The sequence below is a fragment of the Talpa occidentalis genome, unplaced genomic scaffold (genome assembly GCF_014898055.3).
Source record: "Talpa occidentalis isolate TD23 unplaced genomic scaffold, MPIMG_talOcc4v2.1 talOcc4.13, whole genome shotgun sequence".
Taxonomy (NCBI): Eukaryota; Metazoa; Chordata; class Mammalia; order Eulipotyphla; family Talpidae; genus Talpa; species Talpa occidentalis.
In genome coordinates this window covers 67,394,925-67,417,607 of record NW_023601322.1, presented here as the reverse complement: position 1 = coordinate 67,417,607, position 22,683 = coordinate 67,394,925, and the positions used below count along the sequence as shown (strand labels likewise).

Here is a 22,683-nt window from a genome sequence, read left to right as displayed (position 1 = left end):
GGCCACATGATGTCGCTCTTTATCGCGAAATCCTCTCATATTCAACAAAACCGAGTCATCTGTTGTCACTTGGAAAGCCAGCACACTTTCATTATCTGGATGCCGAACAATGGCGAGCTCATGAGGATGGTAAAGAAAGAATAAGAAGATTCTTCTAAATCTGGAGCAAGTTATGCTGATTAGAATTAAAAAATCAATTACTAGCAATGTTGTACTCGAGTCCAGGCGACCCAGGAGACCGGAATCTACTGCTGTTTATTATCATTATCGCTGCCTGGGAGGTTGGCACCGGTCAAGTCCACTACTCGGTCCCCGAGGAGGCCAAACACGGCACCTTCGTGGGCCGCATCGCGCAGGACCTGGGGCTGGAGCTGGCCGAGCTGGTGCCCCGCCTGTTCCGCCTGGCGTCCAAGGGCCGCGGGGACCTTCTGGAGGTAAACCTGCAGAATGGCATTCTGTTTGTGAATTCTCGGATCGACCGCGAGGAGCTGTGCGGGCGGAGCGCGGAGTGCAGCCTGCACCTGGAGGTGATCGTGGACAGGCCGCTGCAGGTGTTCCACGTGGAGGTGGAGGTGAGGGACATTAACGACAATCCCCCTGTGTTCCCAGCAACACAAAAGAATCTGTTTATGGCCGAATCCAGGCCGCTTGACTCTCGGTTTCCACTAGAGGGCGCGTCGGATGCAGATATTGGGGAGAACGCTCAGCTCACTTACAGACTGAGTCCCAGTGATTATTTCACGCTGGAGGTACCAACCAACCACGAACTGGTAAAACCTCTCGGACTTCTCTTAAGGAAACCTTTAGACAGGGAAGAGACTCCGGAACTTCGTTTAACTCTCACGGCCACCGATGGAGGCAAACCCGAGCTGACTGGCACCGTTCAGTTACTTGTGGAAGTGCTGGACGCCAATGACAATGCCCCGGTTTTCGACAAAGCGCTCTATACAGTGAAACTGCCAGAAAATGCACCTAACGGAACGTTGGTCATTAAACTAAACGCCTCAGATTTAGACGAAGGCTTGAATGGGGATATTATTTACTCATTCTCTAGTGACGTTTCTTCAGATATAAAATCTAAGTTCTACATAGACCCCATAAATGGAGGAATTACAGCGATAGGACTAATCGATTTTGAAGAAAGTAAAGCATACAAAATACGAGTGGAGGCGATTGATAAAGGCTCCCTACCACTGGCTGGTCACTGTACAGTTCTTGTGGAAGTTCTGGATGCTAATGACAATGCTCCAGAGTTGACTGTTACTTCCCTGTCTCTCCCTATCTCAGAGGATGCTCAACCTGGTACAGTCATCACATTGATTAATGTGTTTGACCGAGATTCTGGAGCTGATGGGCAGGTGACCTGCTCTTTAACACCCAATGTCCCCTTCAAGCTGGTGTCCACCTTCAAGAACTACTATTCGCTGGTGCTGGACAGCGCCCTGGACCGCGAGAGCGTGCCGAGCTACGGGGTGGTGGTGACCGCGCGCGACGGGGGCTCGCCTCCGCTGTCGGCCACGGCCAGCGTGTGGGTGGAGGTGGCCGACGTGAACGACAACGCGCCCGCGTTCGCGCAGCCCGAGCACACGGTGTTCGTGAGGGAGAACAACGCGCCCGGCCGCCACATCTGCACGCTGTCGGCGCGCGACCCCGACGCGCAGGAGAACGCGCGGGTGTCCTACTCGCTGGTGGAGCGGCGGGTGGGCGAGCGCGCGCTGTCGAGCTACGTGTCGGTGCACGCGGAGAGCGGCCGGGTGTTCGCGCTGCAGCCGCTGGACCACGAGGAGCTGGAGCTGCTGCAGTTCCAGGTGAGCGCGCGCGACGCGGGCGTGCCGCCTCTGGGCAGCAACGTGACGCTGCAGGTGTTCGTGCTGGACGAGAACGACAACGCGCCCGCGCTGCTGCCGGGCGGCGCGGGCGAGCTGGTGCCGCGCTCGCTGGGCGCGGGCCACGTGGTGGCCAAGGTGCGCGCGGTGGACGCGGACTCGGGCTACAACGCGTGGCTGTCGTACGAGCTGCTGCAGCCGGCGGCGGCGGCGGCGGGCGGCGCGCGCGGCCCGTTCCGCGTGGGGCTGTACACGGGCGAGATCAGCACGACGCGCGCCCTGGACGAGGCGGACGCGCCGCGCCAGCGCCTGCTGGTGCTGGTGAAGGACCACGGCGAGCCGGCGCTCACGGCCACGGCCACGGTGCTGCTGTCGCTGGTGGAGAGCGGGCTGGCGCCCCGCGCGTCGTCGCGCGCGCCCGAGGGCGCGGCGGGCGCGCCGACGGCGCTGCTGGACGTGAACGTGTACCTGATCGTCGCCATCTGCGCCGTGTCCAGCCTGCTGGTGCTGACGCTGCTGCTGTACGTGGCGCTGCGCTGCGCGGCGCCGCCGGGCGAGGGCGCGGGCGCGGGCGCGGGCGCGGCCGGGAAGCCGGCGCTGGTGTGCGCCAGCGCGGTGGGGAGCTGGTCGTGCTCGCAGCAGCGGCGGCAGAGGGTGTGCTCCGGGGAGGGCCCGCCCAAGACCGACCTCATGGCCTTCAGCCCTTGTCAACCTCAAGGACCCATATCAGCAGACAAGGTGAGTTTAAAATAATATTATTTCAACAATTAGAAAATTACCATCATTTAGGTTTTCTATTTATCTTACACTTTTTTATTTTAGTTGCTATCTTTATAATCAATCATCATTTTTGTTTAATCACTCTATTTCATTACCATAAATTACTCTATATGTGGTGTTTTGATTTTACAAGGTCCAATATTGTAGACTAATATTGATGGTTTGTAGTAGTTACTTCTACATTTGTATGAAGTTATTACTTAGTGACATTTTTACCTTACTCTTAGCAGTTTTAGTTCACATGTTCATGAAGAATTTATCCTGTGATATAAATATATAGTTTCAGTGACAGTTCAGTAGTATTTTAATTATGTTCCTTGCTTGTGTACTCATATATATTCACATTTAAAAATTCAAGGAGTTAAATATAGTATATATAGAAAAGTTTCACTCTCACCTTCAACCCTAACTATTCATTTAAAACCTTTTGAATTCCTGAAGCATGTTCAATTTCTTTAGCTTCCTCCAGATTTTATGTGTATGTATGAGACCTTTCTGAAAAAGCAAATGATTGCCCTGAAAGTAGTCTTCTGCACTCTGCGTATTTCCATTTTAAGTTACATATTGGTTTTCATACCATATTATTTCCTAAAAGATTTATTAGTGTTTTTGGGTTTTCTTATATTTTCATAGCTGCATCTTGATTTCCTGTATGGATTTATTTATAGTTATGATTTATTCATCTAGTTGTTTTAACTTCACTAGGTCAATAACTAAATTATACTAAGCTAAGTTATTTAATTTACAAAAACCCAAAAATTTGATAGTTAGAAATTGTCAGCTCTCACAACTAGTGAATTTTTAGCTTGCTGTGGGAAGTTAAATTAGGACATGTGCCTGCTGTTTTCAATGTACTTTCAAGTAATGGTATAGGTATGAAAACTAAAAAAATTGTTCCATATTCAATAGAATTTCTTACCATTGTCCAGTAAATTTGTAGCCATCATAATTTATTGTTCTCCTTGAAAGAATATTGAATTTTGTAGGAAAATATGACTATTTTAGCTTTTGATGTTGCAAAGTGTTAATCCTCTTTTTATTGTTCCACCTATTTTTCTTTTACTCTCACATACATATATTTTAAAATCACTTTTTCATCCCTTGTTAAGAAATTTTAATATTAATTCTTTCTTTCTTTTTTTTTGGTGCAGAGATGTTGAGGTGTAGGCCAGACATGCAGGGTAGGAGTGGTGTGAGAGAATTCACCAGAGATAGTGGGGAGCAGAATAGGCAGATCTACTGAAATACACTGCTGAGAGGAGCAGTGGGTGTGACAGGAGAGGTCTGCTGAGCCATATGTGGGTTAGGTCCCTGGAGAGGGATGAAACCCAGGCTGGATGGTGATAGCACTAAGACTTAACCTCTAGGTCACCAGGGAGGCCTTGTTATCTATTTAATTTTTTGAAGGACTACAACTTGAGAAGGGATTCAGTACTTTAATCTTTATTCATCAATTATCACTACTTTTAAAACAGGTAAATAATTTTTTAAAAATCATACTCTTATTTATATCATGGTTAGAGAACATTTTTGGTAAAAGTTCTAGAGCTAAGGAGTGATGCTCTTTTCTTTACACAATTATTCTCATTATTTAGAATAAACTACAGAACTGGACTGAGTAAATTTGGAGCACAAGTGGAAGTTGTTTTACAGAAAATACCTCTTCTTATTGCTTGCTTTTCTGTAAGAATCTGCAACATATTTGTTTTTTCTTAGTTGTAGCTAGTGAAAATTTTACTGTGGTGATGTTATTCATATTCTCATACATCTGGGTTTCTAGGAACTTGAGTAAAGCCCATAGTAATGGCTTACTTTAATTTTAAAAATTGTAACTTCAATTACAGTAAGTTTTTGAAAACTCTAAACACCCAAGAAAACCATCAGTGCATAGGGTGCTGGTTTACATATCTTTCATGAAGACGTTTCTGAAGTCTATGAGTGTAAGAATCAATTGTTCCAAAATAACTGGAAGGGCAATGATTAGTGCCTCTAGAGAGATTCCAATTAAATATATTAAGACATATCATTAAATAAATTTTTAAAAAATCATTATCACCTGTGAAATTTCTACAAAATTTCAAGTATGCCAGAATCTTGGGTGAGTGAGAAGGACGGTCACATGTTCCTTGAAAAGCTTTCCCCCTTCACAATTGCCACTATAGCCATTCAAAGGGGGCTTAATCACCAACTATTGAGCTATTTCTGATAAACGCATAGAGAAAAAAATTTTGAGGCACTCTTTGAGGGGTTAATTGTATTTTGAGAGATAAATATGGGGAGAAGAAACCAATTGAACAAAGAGCTTGTTGAGGAAAACATGATCATTGGAAAATGGAGGAAACACTGAAAGGCTGGTTTATGATCTCATACTGTCTGTTTCTGATTGTGAGTCTATTGTCTTGGCACTTCATTCAGTAGAAGGTAAACTCACTGGAGATTTTAGTGCAATGCTATGGAAGTTGTATTAGTAAAGGCATTTTATGACATGCAAGTACAAAGAGAAGTGGCTGTAGCAAACTTTAAATAGAGCAAAGGAAAAGGAGTCATAACATAAGTAAATTTGGAGAAGATCATGCTGTAAAAACAAAATGCAATTTTCATATATTTGCATTTTGGCTAATTACTGATTAGGCCTTTTAAAATAAAATTTTACTTACCTTGTTTTCTAAGCAATATCACGGTGTACATGTAAATATGACCACTAGAAAATCGAATAGGTGTTGGAGATTTGAATTTAGGAATACTTCAAACAATAGACTTGTTTGAAGGTATATAGAAAGAAATACATAAAAGAGAAAGATTTTTAAAATAAGGCTAAAGGCATAAGTTCAGAAATTGTCCATATTATAGAGAAACCAAAAAGATGAAAAGCCAACAGAAAAGACCAATGTTAAAACAATACTAAGGCTTGCTGTGGCAGAGAAATTTTTAGGGAAATGTTTTATCGGCCATGTCTATTTTAACAGTCTTCCATGATATTAAGAATTACAAACAATTCATATAAAAATTTTCTTGCACTAGTAGAAAAAGTTTAGGATATTTGGCATTCATTAAACAAAGAAAAGCATAACAATGATTATCCATAAAAAATCAAAATATATAAAATTTAGAATTATTCCTCAGCCCAGAATACTATATATAAACATTTTGAGTGACCACAAGAGTATAACATATTTCTTCTACACAGAAGTATGGAACAACTTTCTACTTCTGAAATGTGTGACATGTCTGGATCTTACAACATTTCTCAGTATTTTAATTAATGGGAAGAAATTTCTTCCTTACAAAGAAAAAGCTATCTAACTGAAACGAAATTAGTAAGAAGGCAGACGCTATAAATGCATGCGCAACTGTTAAAGGGAAAGTATCACCATTAGGTAATAAAGAAAGGAAATTAGAGGATTAAAAGACCCCTATTATCATGGAGGTAAGTGAATTTTTGTAACTATTACCCATTGGAGCCGCATGATGTCGCTGTCCGCCAAGAAGTTCTGTATAGACGAGCTCCGGGAGGCGTACCTCTAGCGTTTTCAGTCTCTGAATGCCCAACAATGGAGGATGCAACGGAAATGGATTAGAGCACAAGCAATGCCGTGGTTCTTCTGTATATCAAAGAAGCTCTTCGGGTAACTTTAAAAAGAGGATTTGATATGGTGTTTTCTTGGCAAGGAGACCCGGGATGCCGGTGTCTGCTGCTCTCCCTTCTGCTCATCCCAGTCTGGGAGGCTGGGAGCGGCCAGGTCCGCTACTCGGTCCCCGAGGAGGCCAAACACGGCACCTTCGTGGGCCGCATCGCCCAGGACCTGGGGCTGGAGCTGGCCGAGCTGGTGCCCCGCCTGTTCCGCCTGGCGTCCAAGGGCCGCGGGGACCTTCTGGAGGTAAACCTGCAGAATGGCATTCTGTTTGTGAATTCTCGGATCGACCGCGAGGAGCTGTGCGGGCGGAGCGCGGAGTGCAGCCTGCACCTGGAGGTGATCGTGGACAGGCCGCTGCAGGTGTTCCACGTGGAGGTGGAGGTGAGGGACATTAACGACAACCCGCCTGTGTTCCTAGAAAAGGAACAAAAACTATTCATTTCAGAATCCAGAATGACGCATTCTCGTTTTCCACTAGAGGGTGCTTGGGATGCAGATGTCGGAGTTAACTCCTTATTAACCTACAAGCTTAGTGATAGTGAATACTTCATGCTGGATGTAAATTCAAAAAATGAGGAGAATAAACAAGTTGAGCTTGTGTTAAGGAAATCTTTGGACAGAGAGGAAGCTCCCGACCATAACTTGTTCCTGACAGCGACTGACCAAGGTAAACCCGAGCTCACTGGCACTGTGCAGCTGCTGGTCACTGTGCTGGACGTGAACGACAATGCGCCCACCTTTGAACAATCTGAATACGAAGTAAAAATATTCGAAAACTCAGAAAACGGAACGACAGTTATCAGGCTGAATGCTTCTGATCGCGATGAAGGAGCCAATGGAGAGATTTCATATTCTTTCAATAGCCTTGTGCCACCCGTGATTACTGACCAGTTTAGAGTAGATACAAACACTGGGGAAATAGTAACTCGAGGGAATTTAGATTTTGAAAATACGAATTTATACAAGATCCGTATTGATGCGATGGACAGAGGCCACCCTCCGATGGTAGGTCATTGTACGGTGCTAGTGAAAGTTTTGGATAAGAATGATAACGTCCCGCATGTTGCATTGACTTCCTTATCCTTGCCTGTCCGAGAGGACGCCCCGTTCGGCACTGTCATTGCCCTGATCAGCGTGTCCGACAGCGACTCTGGTGTCAACGGGCAGGTGACCTGCAGCCTGACACCCAGTGTCCCCTTCAAGCTGGTGTCCACCTTCAAGAACTACTATTCACTAGTGCTGGACAGCGCCCTGGACCGCGAGAGCGTGCCGAGCTACGGGGTGGTGGTGACCGCGCGCGACGGGGGCTCGCCTCCGCTGTCGGCCACGGCCAGCGTGTGGGTGGAGGTGGCCGACGTGAACGACAACGCGCCCGCGTTCGCGCAGCCCGAGCACACGGTGTTCGTGAGGGAGAACAACGCGCCCGGCCGCCACATCTGCACGCTGTCGGCGCGCGACCCCGACGCGCAGGAGAACGCGCGGGTGTCCTACTCGCTGGTGGAGCGGCGGGTGGGCGAGCGCGCGCTGTCGAGCTACGTGTCGGTGCACGCGGAGAGCGGCCGGGTGTTCGCGCTGCAGCCGCTGGACCACGAGGAGCTGGAGCTGCTGCAGTTCCAGGTGAGCGCGCGCGACGCGGGCGTGCCGCCTCTGGGCAGCAACGTGACGCTGCAGGTGTTCGTGCTGGACGAGAACGACAACGCGCCCGCGCTGCTGCCGGGCGGCGCGGGCGAGCTGGTGCCGCGCTCGCTGGGCGCGGGCCACGTGGTGGCCAAGGTGCGCGCGGTGGACGCGGACTCGGGCTACAACGCGTGGCTGTCGTACGAGCTGCTGCAGCCGGCGGCGGCGGCGGCGGGCGGCGCGCGCGGCCCGTTCCGCGTGGGGCTGTACACGGGCGAGATCAGCACGACGCGCGCCCTGGACGAGGCGGACGCGCCGCGCCAGCGCCTGCTGGTGCTGGTGAAGGACCACGGCGAGCCGGCGCTCACGGCCACGGCCACGGTGCTGCTGTCGCTGGTGGAGAGCGGGCTGGCGCCCCGCGCGTCGTCGCGCGCGCCCGAGGGCGCGGCGGGCGCGCCGACGGCGCTGCTGGACGTGAACGTGTACCTGATCGTCGCCATCTGCGCCGTGTCCAGCCTGCTGGTGCTGACGCTGCTGCTGTACGTGGCGCTGCGCTGCGCGGCGCCGCCGGGCGAGGGCGCGGCGCGGGCGCGGGCGCGGCCGGGAAGCCGGCGCTGGTGTGCGCCAGCGCGGTGGGGAGCTGGTCGTGCTCGCAGCAGCGGCGGCAGAGGGTGTGCTCCGGGGAGGGCCCGCCCAAGACCGACCTCATGGCCTTCAGCCCCAGCCTTCCTCCGTGTCCTGGATCTACAGGTGCAATGGAAGTTCCTCAAGCTTCTTTGGACTCCTCTGGGAAGGTTGGTGGTTTTAGCCTTTTATTTATCCACATATTTATTATTTAGTCTTGAAAAAGAAATGTATTACCAGAAACGGTACGTTTAAATAATTTTCCCTTTACTGTAGGAATTTGGTAGAATCTTCTTTATTTCCAGAAATAAACACTTCGTCTTCCTAGTACTTAACTTTTTGTAACACTTCTTTTGAGAATCATTATAAACCATACATTGAACAATGCTCATGGGATGCTGAATCACTTATTTGAAATTTGTTGTGGGAGTCTATTGACTTTTTAAAGCAGTGCTTTAAATACTGTAGTAGTTTAAAATAGAACTGCTTCTGTACACATAGGTTAGTAAGTGGAAACCAGTTATTTCTTATACATTAAGTAAAGGCAACATCACTCATTTATTTCGAAGTACTTGCGGTGCCTTTTTCTTAACCTGTGTTTGTAAGAAGCCCTGCAGGAGAAATTTATAACTTTTCCTTTGTAGTTGATTTTGTAGTTTTCTACCACTCTCTCTTTCTAAATGAGACTGTTTATGAACATGTTTGATCAGCACTACCTAGTGTCTATAAATTCAGTCTGCTTCCACTATGCCCTACAAAATAGTTACTTCACTTTAGGAATCCAATTCTAAAATAATTGTTCTAAATATAGCTCTTGTTCAAACATATATAAGATATGTTAATATCTGACAATATGGAGAAAAGAAAATGTAGATTCGCAAATTTTCCTACACTTAGAAAATTTCTTGAAATTCATATGTCATCCGATCTGGACAAAAAATACTTTCTGACAGGTACTTTCTTTCTTCAAGAAGACATTTTCCTTTTTTTTTCCCTTGGGGAGGGAAGAGGACCTTTTCCTTTTTAATGATAATTTCTGCTAGAGATGTAATGCTTAGGCTTTAGAGAGGTACCTCCATTCTACATGTTGAATTCCCTTGAAATTCATAGTCTGGAACTTAAAATTTTGACCTGTGCCAGTTTAGTTGAGGATTTTATTATATGCTCAACAGTCCAAAAGATAGATACTGGAGATGAAATCTTTTAAGTTCATCTTTAAAGTCACTACCTGTTAAAACGTTTTTTTTTTAAATTGTGGTTAGTGGACTTATAAATTGGTGGTTCTTCATACTCTATCTTTAGTTCAAGCTTTCATTTTCTCTTCTATTTTTTTTTTAAATGTTTTTTTTTTTAAGATTTATTTATTTATTTATTTATTTATTCATACAAGCACTGGGTACAGTCAGAAGCGCGGGAGGCTGAGAGAATTCACCAGAGCCAGAGCAGGATGCAGAACAGGCAGAAGGACCGAAGTACACTGCTGAGGGGAGCAGCAGGCGGCAGGAGAGGTCTGCGCGCCATGTGGGACCCTCCTCTGGTGGCCGGGGAGCAGCCGGGGATCGAACCGGCACTGCAGAGGCTGCGGGCAGCTTCGCAACCCCGCGCTCAACCGCTGCGCCACCGGGGAAGCCCTCTTCTATTTTTATATTTTAAAAACTCCTGTGTACTCTTGAATTTTGTTATGTGATTTATATTTCTATTCAGCTACTTTTCTTTTTTGGTTAGTTAGGCATCTTACAAGGTATTTCTTAATAATCAAAACAAACAAACAAACAAATGAAAAACACGCAGTAGAGGAGAATCAGAGTTGTTTGAGAATAGGGCCCAAATATAACCATGAAAATTCAAATAAACTAAAAACTTTCAATATATTTTTTTCCTTTTTCCTGTTGAACACGTTTGGCACATGCAAAAACAACCCATTTCTTTGCAAATTTTCTTTCAAATTCTGAGTATTGAGTGTTGTCAGTGGTCAAATCTATCTGTCAGCATAACTCACTTAAATCCAGATATTTGTCCCTGCGCTTTTTTCAGATTCCATATGTCAGTTGAACTTTGCTTGTGTATATGGATAAGGGTGCTAGAAACCTCCAATGTCCATCACTCTTCTAGTCTCTTATTGTTAATTATAAGTACACACTATGTCTTCTATAATTGTTAATTGTATTCTTTGTTACTGATGGCTATATTGATAAAATTGGTAATTTAGTTCTTTATTCACAGTTCAAACAGAGATGTGAGAGCAGGAAAACAACACCTAGATAGTTGGTCTAGTAGCTCTCCCTCTCTGCTTCTAAAGGTAATGTCCCTCAATTCAAGTCAGAATCATGAAACCAATAATGAAGCTCCCCTATGTTAGGCCTTGAATTGTAGTAACTAAACAGGGCTAACTAAATTATGGCCCGAACTTTTGAAAGTGGGAGGGGCACAACAAATAAATACACAAGACCAGAGATGTAAATGGAGTGTGTCCCAAGCCAATTGGGGCCCATGTTAACCACACCCTTAGATCTGACACTGCTACCACCTGGAGTTCTATAGAACATTCTGGCTCCCAGATGCCACCTCAGATTTTCTGAAATTAGTACTAGAATTTTGTATTATAACAAACACTCCAGCTGATTCTTATCCACCTGAAGTTGTTTTTTTTTTTTAAGATTTATTTATTTAATTATACAAGCACTGGGTATAGTCAGAAGTGCGGGAGGGTGAGAGAATTCATCAGAGCCAGAGCGGGGAGCAGAGCAGGCAGAAGGACCCAAGTACACTGCAGAGGGGAGCAGCGGGCGGCAGGAGAGGTCTGCAGGTCATGTGGGACCCTCCTCCGGTGGCTGGGGAGCAGCCGGGGATCGAACCGGCACTGCAGAGGCCACGGGCAGCTTCCCAACCCAGAGCTCAACCACTGCACCACTGGGGAGGCCCCCACCTGAAGTTTTTTTTTTTTTTTCAGAATTAAGTTTTTATTTGAATAGTTATATTTTCCCAATTGAACTTTTGGATCCATAGCCCTATGAGATGTTTGGCAAAGCAAGTTTCTGCTATTTGGTGGGATATTATTTAACTACTCTATTTTTTATCATTATTGGAGATTCATATTAGGACATTTATTAGCTGGCCTACAGTGTACATTAACTAGAATGGAGCTTAGTTTATGTCATTACCTTATTTGAGGTAATCAATCAATAAAAGATAACTTATTTTAGTGTCCAGATATTAGCTGTAACTGAACATTTATACTCTAGGTGGATAGATAACTTACGTTTTAATTTATGCTTTAAAAGAAATTACTCTTAAAATCAGAATTGAATGGACTTTGTTACTAGAGTCATTCCAAAGGAGTAGGGAAGTAGGAAACAACTTCTGAGAACATGGAGTCAATGAATTGAGTTATCCTCATTCCTGTCAGTTTTCTTATTCATAAATATTCTTGCACTGCTTTAAACTCCGAATAGGAACTAACAGTTCAAAAATATTAAATATCTTTTAAATAGCTCTTTTATAAATTATAACATTAAGATAAAAAAATCAAGTTTTGAATATGATGAAAGGCTTTATTTATTTATTTATTTATTTATGCATACAAGAGCTAGGGTGCAGGCCACAGGTGTGGGGGGTGAGAGGATCCACCAGAGACAGGGTGGGGAACAGAACAGGCAGAATGAATGAAATACACTGCTGAGAATTTCATTGAAATCAGTTCCATAATCCTGTAAAGTGTTCCTCATTGGAATGCTAATATTAGTTATTTCAAAATAAGACACTATTCAAAGGATGAAAATAAGGCCCAATTTCCAATATTTATCAGCAGGCATGTCAAAAATCAACAGAATCATTCTGAGTTAAAACATCTGGGTCTGAAACTTTTCTGCAATGTGCTGGATTTATCAGGAGCAACACCCTGAGCTATTGGTTTTCTCATAGGGTGTTCCTTTCCCACCCCCCCAAAAGAAATGCACTGCTGAAGGGAGCAGTCAGCAGAAGAAGTCTGCTGTGGGTAGCTCCCTGGCCAGCTGGGGATCAAACTCATGCTGCAGAGGCTGCAGATTGCTTCATAGTGCTATGTTTAACCCATTGCACCACCAGGGAGGCCTGAAAGGCCCTATTTATTAAGTTATCCTTTTTTTTTTGAAAAAAGAGAAGCTTCATGTTTTTCAGAACTTGGAGATATATTAATGGGGAATTTCAGTTACTGAATATTTTTTTCCAAGAACTTTGAGGAAAAGATTTTTTACTGTAGATTTTGATGAAAAACTTTGTTAGCAAAGATAAAACTGTAATTCCAGAACTGTATGTTTTGGGAATTTGAAAAACTTAAATATAACAAAGATAGAAGCAGTTGTCTCTGAAAGTGGAAATCATAAATCTGTTACTCATTTTATTTAGGATCATGTTTAAGGTTCTTTTGTCCATCTAAGATGCATATCAGATAGTGAAAATTCTGCCTATATGCCTGTTTTCTCAATTTAAAAATTTTCTGTGTTCTTAAGGGTAGGCATATCACTTAGTCCACTGAGCATTGATAAGGACTTTGTCGAATGACAACATGTATCCTTTATGTAATAATTCATCCCAAGGAGCCAATTTTGGTCCTAAGCATTATGAAAATACATGCAGGTAAACTCACACCTGAGAATAATTACCATTTAGGAAGCACCGACTCTCCTTAAGGTAATGTGCTAGGCACTTACTATATCATAATTCACACAACAGCCATATTATTATTATGTCAAAGTTACAAAAGTGAAAACTGAGACAGAGGAAAGGTTAATTTATTTTACCCAAGTCACACAAATGTTAGTTGGAGACTAGAAATCAGAATGGAGAAAGTTCTTGTGTTGAAGTGGGTGATCCTTTCTCTACAATCTAGCAAAAACTGAATTTACCTCTTGCAAACACTTCAGAGAATTGATGGTTCCGGTTAGGTTTATTTAAACTCAAAAGAATGACACATAGAAGTGAATTAGGTATCAGAACTTGAAGAGACTTAAATTCATCAACCAACTAAATATTGGTACCCTCAGTATTTTAAAAAAATACTGATAATTATGGAAGGAATTACTTCTCTGAGAATCTACATTCAACAAGATGCTTCAGTAAGGATCAACACAGGTTATTAGTATGTACAAAAGAGACAAAAACGCTTTGAAAGCCCACAAAGTTGCAAGTACATAAAAATAGAATTAAAAGAAAGTTAAATGAATGGAGTAGTACTTACAAATTCAGCCACCGAATGTCGCTGTCTTCCACAAAATAGCGTTTCAGAACAACAAATCCCTTGTTTCTCAAGGACTAGGAGAGAGGTACAGTGTAAGATCTCAGCCATTTCGATAAAACTGGATGCAAGAAATGGAATAGGAAAATCTGGGGAGTGTGCGTCTTCTAGACCGCTGATCCATCAATTTGTAAAAGAGGAGAAAGGAGGGATGTTCATCTACAGACCCAGCGACCACAGCGCCTGGTGCCTGCTGCTCTCCCTTCTGCTCCTCCCAGTCTGGGAGGCTGGGAGCGGCCAGGTCCGCTACTCGGTCCCCGAGGAGGCCAAACACGGCACCTTCGTGGGCCGCATCGCCCAGGACCTGGGGCTGGAGCTGGCCGAGCTGGTGCCCCGCCTGTTCCGCCTGGCGTCCAAGGGCCGCGGGGACCTTCTGGAGGTAAACCTGCAGAATGGCATTCTGTTTGTGAATTCTCGGATCGACCGCGAGGAGCTGTGCGGGCGGAGCGCGGAGTGCAGCCTGCACCTGGAGGTGATCGTGGACAGGCCGCTGCAGGTGTTCCACGTGGAGGTGGAGGTGAGGGACATTAACGACAACGCGCCGGTCTTCTCCGTCTCAGAGCAAAAGCTCTCCATACCAGAATCTCGACTGCTTGATTCTAGATTTCCACTAGAGGGCGCTGCTGACGCGGATGTCGGCGAGAACGCAATGCTTGCTTACAGACTTAGTCCAAATGAGTTTTTCATTCTTGATACTATAAACAAAAAAGACAAAGGCAAATTTCCAGTGCTTGTTCTACGCAAACTGCTGGATCGTGAAGAAAATCCTCAATTTCAGTTGTTATTAACAGCAACTGATGGAGGCAAACCCGAACTTACCGGATCCGTTACTCTGCTGGTTGTGGTGTTGGATGCCAACGACAATGCGCCTGTATTTGACCGATCCGTTTATGAAGTCAAGGTACGTGAAAACTCAGCGAACCAAACGTTAGTAATATGGCTAAACGCTTCTGATGCGGATGAAGGAACAAACAAGGAAATGATATATTCATTTAGTTCTTTAGTTGCACCCAGCGTAAGGAGGAAATTCCTGATGGATAACACGACAGGAGAAATAACAGTAAATGACCTTATTGACTTTGAGGATAGTAACACCTACGAAATTCGTGTAGATGTTACAGATAAAGGAAGCCCACCTATGGTCGGTCACTGCACCGTCTTAGTGGAAATCCTTGATGAAAATGATAATTCACCGCAGGTGTTTGTCACTTCTTTGGCTCTCCCAGTGCCCGAGGATGCTCAGGTGGGCACCGTCATCGCCCTGATCAGCGTGTCCGACCGCGACTCTGGCGCCAACGGGCAGGTGACCTGCTCGCTATCACCCCATGTCCCCTTCAGGCTGGTGTCCACCTTCAAGAACTACTATTCGCTGGTGCTGGACAGCGCCCTGGACCGCGAGAGCGTGCCGAGCTACGGGGTGGTGGTGACCGCGCGCGACGGGGGCTCGCCTCCGCTGTCGGCCACGGCCAGCGTGTGGGTGGAGGTGGCCGACGTGAACGACAACGCGCCCGCGTTCGCGCAGCCCGAGCACACGGTGTTCGTGAGGGAGAACAACGCGCCCGGCCGCCACATCTGCACGCTGTCGGCGCGCGACCCCGACGCGCAGGAGAACGCGCGGGTGTCCTACTCGCTGGTGGAGCGGCGGGTGGGCGAGCGCGCGCTGTCGAGCTACGTGTCGGTGCACGCGGAGAGCGGCCGGGTGTTCGCGCTGCAGCCGCTGGACCACGAGGAGCTGGAGCTGCTGCAGTTCCAGGTGAGCGCGCGCGACGCGGGCGTGCCGCCTCTGGGCAGCAACGTGACGCTGCAGGTGTTCGTGCTGGACGAGAACGACAACGCGCCCGCGCTGCTGCCGGGCGGCGCGGGCGAGCTGGTGCCGCGCTCGCTGGGCGCGGGCCACGTGGTGGCCAAGGTGCGCGCGGTGGACGCGGACTCGGGCTACAACGCGTGGCTGTCGTACGAGCTGCTGCAGCCGGCGGCGGCGGCGGCGGCGGGCGGCGCGCGCGGCCCGTTCCGCGTGGGGCTGTACACGGGCGAGATCAGCACGACGCGCGCCCTGGACGAGGCGGACGCGCCGCGCCAGCGCCTGCTGGTGCTGGTGAAGGACCACGGCGAGCCGGCGCTCACGGCCACGGCCACGGTGCTGCTGTCGCTGGTGGAGAGCGGGCTGGCGCCCCGCGCGTCGTCGCGCGCGCCCGAGGGCGCGGCGGGCGCGCCGACGGCGCTGCTGGACGTGAACGTGTACCTGATCGTCGCCATCTGCGCCGTGTCCAGCCTGCTGGTGCTGACGCTGCTGCTGTACGTGGCGCTGCGCTGCGCGGCGCCGCCGGGCGAGGGCGCGGGCGCGGGCGCGGCCGGGAAGCCGGCGCTGGTGTGCGCCAGCGCGGTGGGGAGCTGGTCGTGCTCGCAGCAGCGGCGGCAGAGGGTGTGCTCCGGGGAGGGCCCGCCCAAGACCGACCTCATGGCCTTCAGCCCCAGCCTTCCTCCGAGTTCAGTTCCAGATATGGAAGTGGAACAACAATCCGTTGGAGGAGACCAGTACAGGAAGGTGTGTTAATACTTTTATTCTCATTTATGGCGCTGTGAATGATATTTAATTAACCGCTTCCCCCTCTCAAATCCATTTTCGGAATATTTTCATCGTTTGCCTGTATAGTTTGTTTTTATACTTTAGTATTTTAGCAACCCCTATCTAATATAGCTATTTTAATACGTTTAATTTTATTTGTTTATTCTTCCCGTCCGCCAATCATTTTTTTAAACATTTATTTATTTATGCATACAGGAGCTGGGGTACAGGCCAGAGTTGTTGGGGGTGAGAGGATTCACCAGAGACAGAGTGGGGAATAGAACAGGCAGATTGACCGAAGTACAATGCTGAAGGGAGCAGCGGGCGAGTCAGGAGAGGTCTGCTGCACCATGTGGGTTACTCTCTGGCTGGCCAGGAATTGAACTTATGCTGCAGAGCTGCTGATTGCTTCATAGGTTGCGTCTTAACCCCTTGCACCACCAGGGAGGGGCCGCCAATCATTTCTTGATATTTCAATTTTTAAAACACCCTGTATTCTGAATTTATTTATATTTTCTAATACAAATATTTATGGTAGCCTGCAAGTTTTGATAGTTTTACTCTCATAAACTACTTTCTTTTGTTACAATTATTTGCAAGATTATTACCTTAATTTATAACTTTATTACACATTTATATCTAAATGTTGAAGTGACCCTTAATACAGTAACAAAAAGTGCTCTGGTCAGTATTCTTCATGGTGAAAATGTGTCTTTTACTCTCTACTCTCTAACTACAGACTGTGTAGCGCAGCAGAACATGTGTGATACTAAATCTTCAATACGCAGTATTCACTCATTGGTCTTTATAGTACAGGATATAGCCTGCGAGTTTTTTCATAAAACTTCTCTAAATAACGCATTTACATGAAATGTTTTCAAATTTTTGGTTTTTTTTGTGGGGCCCTCCCCGGTGGCAGGGGATCAAACCTGCGCTGCAGAGGCTGCAGGCAGCCTCACAACCCAGCGCTCAACCGCTGCGCCACCAGGGGAGGCCCTGTTTTCAACTTTTAAGGTTTTTTTTTTTTTAGTTTTTTGGCAATGGTGGGACCTGTGCCCGTGTGTGATTCATTTTTCTTAGCAGAAGAAATAGTGCACGATTATTTTCATAATTTACTTAACAGTTCCTCATTATCGAGTCTCTTCTAGGTAAAAGGCATTGCTCTTGATATTCTACCATTAGCTCTTCCATTTGAAGGAGGACTTCTGATTATGTTTAATAACGCAAGGCATTTGAAAATCAGCTTTAATTTTAAAGTGATAGAAGAACTTCTTTAATCACACTTCTTATTAGAACCTTGAAGAAAATGGAATTATGTTCTTAGAATATTTTCTACTGTACTTACATAAGTGCAATTTAGTTTAATAGCTTTTCTAGTCATCTTAAACAGGTTACATGGATGACATATTCTCCAAAATGCAAGACAAGATTGCATTTTGCTTGTTAATTTTATTTGAGTACGACCAAATGGCAATGCAACTAATTTATCACTTTGACTGGCTTTTAGTAACTTAATTACATTCCTTTTTCATATGTAGATTTAATTTTTTCTTATACATGCTTCATAAATAGTTTCTGGTAAAACTTGAAATCTCTATTCCAATTTCAAAATGCCAAGAAAGACAATTGTGGCAGGAATTTAAAAAGTCATAAAACTGGGCCTCCCCTAGTGGCCCAGCTGTTGAGCGCTGGGTTGCGCAGCTGCCCTGCAGCCTCTGCAGTGCCAGTTCAATCCCTGGCCACCGGGGAGGGTCCCATAAAAAAAATAATAATAAAAAGTCATAAAACCAAAAATATATACCACAACTCAGTACATTTCATGCCTTCAATGTCAATACTTTCCATGGCCAGTCTCCAACTCTTAGAGGTTATAGAAGATAAGTTAATGCAGAGTAAAATAATGTATTCATTGTTGTATCAAACAACTTTATGAAATAAACATTCAGATATCTCCTGTAAAATTCTTTCTTCTCCCTTATCAAGATTTCATATGAATTATAAAAGTCATATTTCTATAGGTGCATTTATCTGTTCATAAAGTCCATGCTTTGATTGGTATTAACTTTGTTTTCAATTCATATAATTGTATATTTTGCAGTACAGATCTAAGGGACAACTGTCCTCCAATATAAGATGATCCTAGTTGGGCTCCCAAACTTCCAAAGAGAGAATCCACAAGTTTGTGGATCTATTTATAATTCTTTTATAACTTTTAAAGGATTGTTGCCTTTATAATCTGTTGTTTCTTTTATGAATATAAATAAATGTACTGAGTTATGGTGTTTATACTTTCGATTTTATGACTTTTTTGCTGCAGTAGGTTTTAAAAGTTTTTTTTTACAAGGTAGCTTCTGATTAAACTCAGGGCAATATGTCTATAGGGTGTGCAACCAAAGTAGATACAGTTAAAAACTTATTTTATATAAATATATAGCTCTTGGACCTCCCCAGTGGCGCAGCAGTTGAGCAAAGCTGCCCACAGCCTCTGCAGCACCAGTTTGATCCCTGGCCACCGGCAAGGGTCCCACATGGCACGGCAGACCTCTCCTGCCACCCGCTGCTCCCCTCAGCAGTGGACTTTGTCATTCTGCCTGTTCTGCTCCCTGCTCTGGCTCTGGTGAATTCTCCCACCCTCCTGCTCTTCTGACTGTACCCAGTGCTTGTATAAATAAATAAATAAATAAATCTTTTAAAAAATGTGTATATTATATATATATATATATATATATATATATATATATTTCCTCCCTTAGTACAGGTGGTGATTTCTCATTACTAAACTGAGGATTATGCCTTTTATTTATTTTTGGATTTGAGTATTCTCTGAACTTACATAATTATAAATTTCAGACCTATCAACATCCTTCATTCTTAGCTTTATTTCATATAGAATTTCCCCCTCTTATACCCCACCCTCCTTTCAATCCTTTGTAATATCAGTGTGCCCCTTTGCAGAAAAGACTTGTCTGATGATCTGTCTTCATTTGTGCTATTAGTGAAATGGAATTGTGTGTTTACTAATATAGTAGTATTTATTTTATTTTGCCTTCTTTTGGACGTGTTTCCTTTAAATATAGAAACATTCACAAAGATATTAACATAATAAGGTGGAATTTTCTCCAAGAGCCCAATAACCTTAAAATCTATAAAGGAGGAAGTGCCGGAAGGGGAAATTAGGGGAGAGTTTACAATGAGAAGTTGAAGGCTATAAAAGACAAATTTTATGATGTCAGCCTGTCAGTGTTTTCCTCTGGCTCCATTATTAAGGCAAATATGCATTTCAATTATTTTAGAGAGTTTTTTCCATTTAATTCAGAGATGTGAAGTCAGAAATTTTCTCAAATCAAAGATTGCCTTTAACATTCTTGCCCCAAAAATAGTCTAATTCTTTTAAAATGATGACATCTTATTTTTATAATCATGTTATACATACATGTTATGCTCTTTATTACATGCCCTTCATTAAAACTCACCAATCATGAGTACTCTTTCGCTCAATGACATAGTTATTCGGATAACCTATTGGAAAATGAATAATCAACCTTAACTTTATTGGTATACTATACTTATTAACTTAGGGTAGTCTTGGAATTTTTTGACTTTAAAACTAGTTTTCATATTCTTAATTAATGAAACAATCTTTTAAGCTAAAGGTGGAGTGGTGTTTCAGCATGGAATTATTACCAAAGGGACTGGATTATTTTAGTCAGTACACAGGAGGAGGTTTATTTCTTAGTCATCTCTTTCTGAATTTAGTCACACCCATGTGATTAAATTTCCCTTACTTTCCTCTTGAATTTATTACTTCTATGGTTTAAAAAAAGAATGAGAAGTAGCTACAACTATAAATTTTTGAGATAGATTTATGATAATGGAATCACTATTTTAAAAGTGTTCAAAATGAACATTGAAGCTCACTTTTACACAAAATCTAAGAATCACTTGGGTAACCATTTATAACTTTTTTTAGTAGAGAAATTTGAGTTTTTCTTAAGGGTGCCATCTTACTGGAAAGATTTCAGATATTGACTGATTGGTTCCTTGATAGTCTTCAGAATGATCGAAACTTTTTTTTTTCTCTTTACAGACAATACCGGTGAACTTTATTGCAATTGATAATTAGGAAAATTTTGATATGTTATTTCATATTTGATATAAAACAGAAAAATAAAATTGGGTGGATGAATTAGATTTTGGATACCCTAGTCTCTTTACCCAATTCTGGAATAAAGTATGTATAAACGGACAAATATGATGTTTATAATTAGTATAAACAGACAAATATAAGTCTTGATTCAGTGGGAAACATTATCTTTAATGGCAATTTAAGTTGACCTTTAGAGTGGAAACTTCAACATTCACCCTGGGCAGATAAAGTAATTGGGAAAAAAGCTTTAAAATCAAGAAGAAATAAATATACTTTCTATTTCCACAAGTCGGTATAGGTATATCATAAACATCAAAGCAAATAAATCTTTGGATAAACTGATAAGTATTTTGCATATTAGCATTGATTTGAAACATAACAATGTGGAGGTGGTAACTTAGACACTTGTATCCCGGGTTATTAACTCTTCACAGCTGCACGAAATATTTAGAATAACAACATAGTAGAAGGATTAAGCTATAGAAAATTATAGAGTGTTGGCAATGGAGTAAACTTTATAAGAGGTAATTTCATAATGATATAAAAGTCTAAAAGTCTACCACTAGTAACCTTAAAATATGGAATTTTCATGTGATGATAGAATCTATTACAAATTTCTTACAAGACTATACCCATAACAGACGCTTCTTGAAATTATAATTTTAAGATAATAGCACCCTTATAGAGTTAATGATCAAACGGGAAGAATAAATATATAATGAAAGAATTAAAAGCCAACAAAGAAAAACATGGACAAATGTGCAAAACTTAGGAAAGAAGCAATGTAAATGAGAATATATACGCCAAACGCACTTCCACTTCGAGCCACCGGATGTCGTTGTTCTCCAAGGAGAGGATTGTTTTAACAGAAAAAAATTAAGATTACCGGGACCACAAAGACACTAGTCACTGTTCCGGTGCTTTAAAGACTGTAAACATATCCCTTGTTAAACTCAACTGAAAACTCAAGACCAAGAACTCAAAAGGACTGCACCTTTCAACTCATGAAATGTTGATTTACTAACCAGAAAAGAGGAGGCACGCACGATGTTAGTTTCAGGACCAGCTGACCAGGCAGCCCCGCGCCTGCTGCTCTCCCTTCTGCTCCTCGTAGCCTGGGGGGCGGGCAGCGGCCAGGTCCGCTACTCGGTCCCCGAGGAGGCCAAACACGGCACCTTCGTGGGCCGCATCGCCCAGGACCTGGGGCTGGAGCTGGCCGAGCTGGTGCCCCGCCTGTTCCGCCTGGCGTCCAAGGGCCGCGGGGACCTTCTGGAGGTAAACCTGCAGAATGGCATTCTGTTTGTGAATTCTCGGATCGACCGCGAGGAGCTGTGCGGGCGGAGCGCGGAGTGCAGCCTGCACCTGGAGGTGATCGTGGACAGGCCGCTGCAGGTGTTCCACGTGGAGGTGGAGGTGAGGGACATTAACGACAACGCGCCTGTATTCCCCGCGACACAAAAAATTCTGTTTATTTCTGAAACAATGGCTCTTGGCTCTCATTTCTCACTAGAGGGCGCCTCAGATGAAGATGTCGGGGCTAATGCTGTGCTGACTTACAGACTGAGCCCCAATGAGTATTTCTCTCTGGAAGTACCGAGCAATGATGAGCAGGTAAAACCTTTGGAACTAATACTAAGGAAACCTTTAGACAGGGAAGTCGATTCGGAGCTTCTCATGGTGCTCAGAGCAACTGATGGAGGCAAACCTGAGCTTACAGGCACCATGGAGTTACACATCACTGTGCTGGATGTAAATGACAACGCCCCAGTGTTTGACAAAGCAGTCTATCGTGTAAAATTACTTGAAAATTCCAGAAACGGCACACTGGTTATTAGACCGAACGCCTCAGATTTGGACGATGGTTCAAACAGTCACATTCTGTATGCCTTTGCAACGGATGTCTCCCCTAATACTGAAGCCTCTTTTCGCATAGATTCAGCCACTGGAGAAATAAAGGTAAATGGAAAAATAGATTTTGAAGAAACTAAATTATGGAAGCTTCAAATCAAAGCAGTTGACAAAGGAAATCCTCCAATGTTTGGTCACTGCACGATCCTGGTAGAAGTCTTGGACGTCAACGACAATGTTCCAGAATTGCACGTGACGTCACCATCACTCTCTGTTGCAGAGGACGCGCCACTGGGCACCGTCATCGCCCTGATCAGCGTGTCCGACCGCGACTCTGGCGCCAACGGGCAGGTGATCTGCTCGCTATC

General features: G+C 44.5%; 4 protein-coding genes across 4 annotated transcripts in view; all 4 read left to right on the top strand.

The window, feature by feature from the left end:
- Positions 1-120: 120 nt before the first annotated feature.
- Positions 121-2,579, top strand: LOC119242717 (protocadherin alpha-7-like). Its single transcript, XM_037508223.2, has one exon. The coding sequence runs from the start codon at positions 207-209 to the stop codon at positions 2,577-2,579; it is 2,373 nt and encodes a 790-aa protein (XP_037364120.1). The 5' UTR covers positions 121-206.
- Positions 2,580-6,188: 3,609 nt separating this feature from the next.
- LOC119242900 (protocadherin alpha-8-like) lies at positions 6,189-8,703 on the top strand. Its single transcript, XM_037508334.2, is given in 2 exon segments — positions 6,189-8,452; positions 8,455-8,703. Coding segments are annotated over 2 exon segments (2,439 nt in total). The 5' UTR covers positions 6,189-6,256; the 3' UTR covers positions 8,698-8,703.
- A 5,202-nt stretch (positions 8,704-13,905) lies between these two features.
- LOC119242899 (protocadherin alpha-10-like) lies at positions 13,906-16,308 on the top strand. Its single transcript, XM_037508333.1, has one exon. It carries the CDS (start codon positions 13,906-13,908, stop codon positions 16,306-16,308), a length of 2,403 nt encoding a protein of 800 aa, XP_037364230.1.
- A 5,206-nt stretch (positions 16,309-21,514) lies between these two features.
- The window catches only part of LOC119243372 (protocadherin alpha-10), a 151,152-nt gene continuing 149,983 nt past the window's right edge, over positions 21,515-22,683 (top strand). Inside the window, 1 exon segment of the mRNA XM_054694315.1 lies at positions 21,515-22,682. Coding sequence (XP_054550290.1) covers positions 21,515-22,682 — 1,168 coding nt within the window.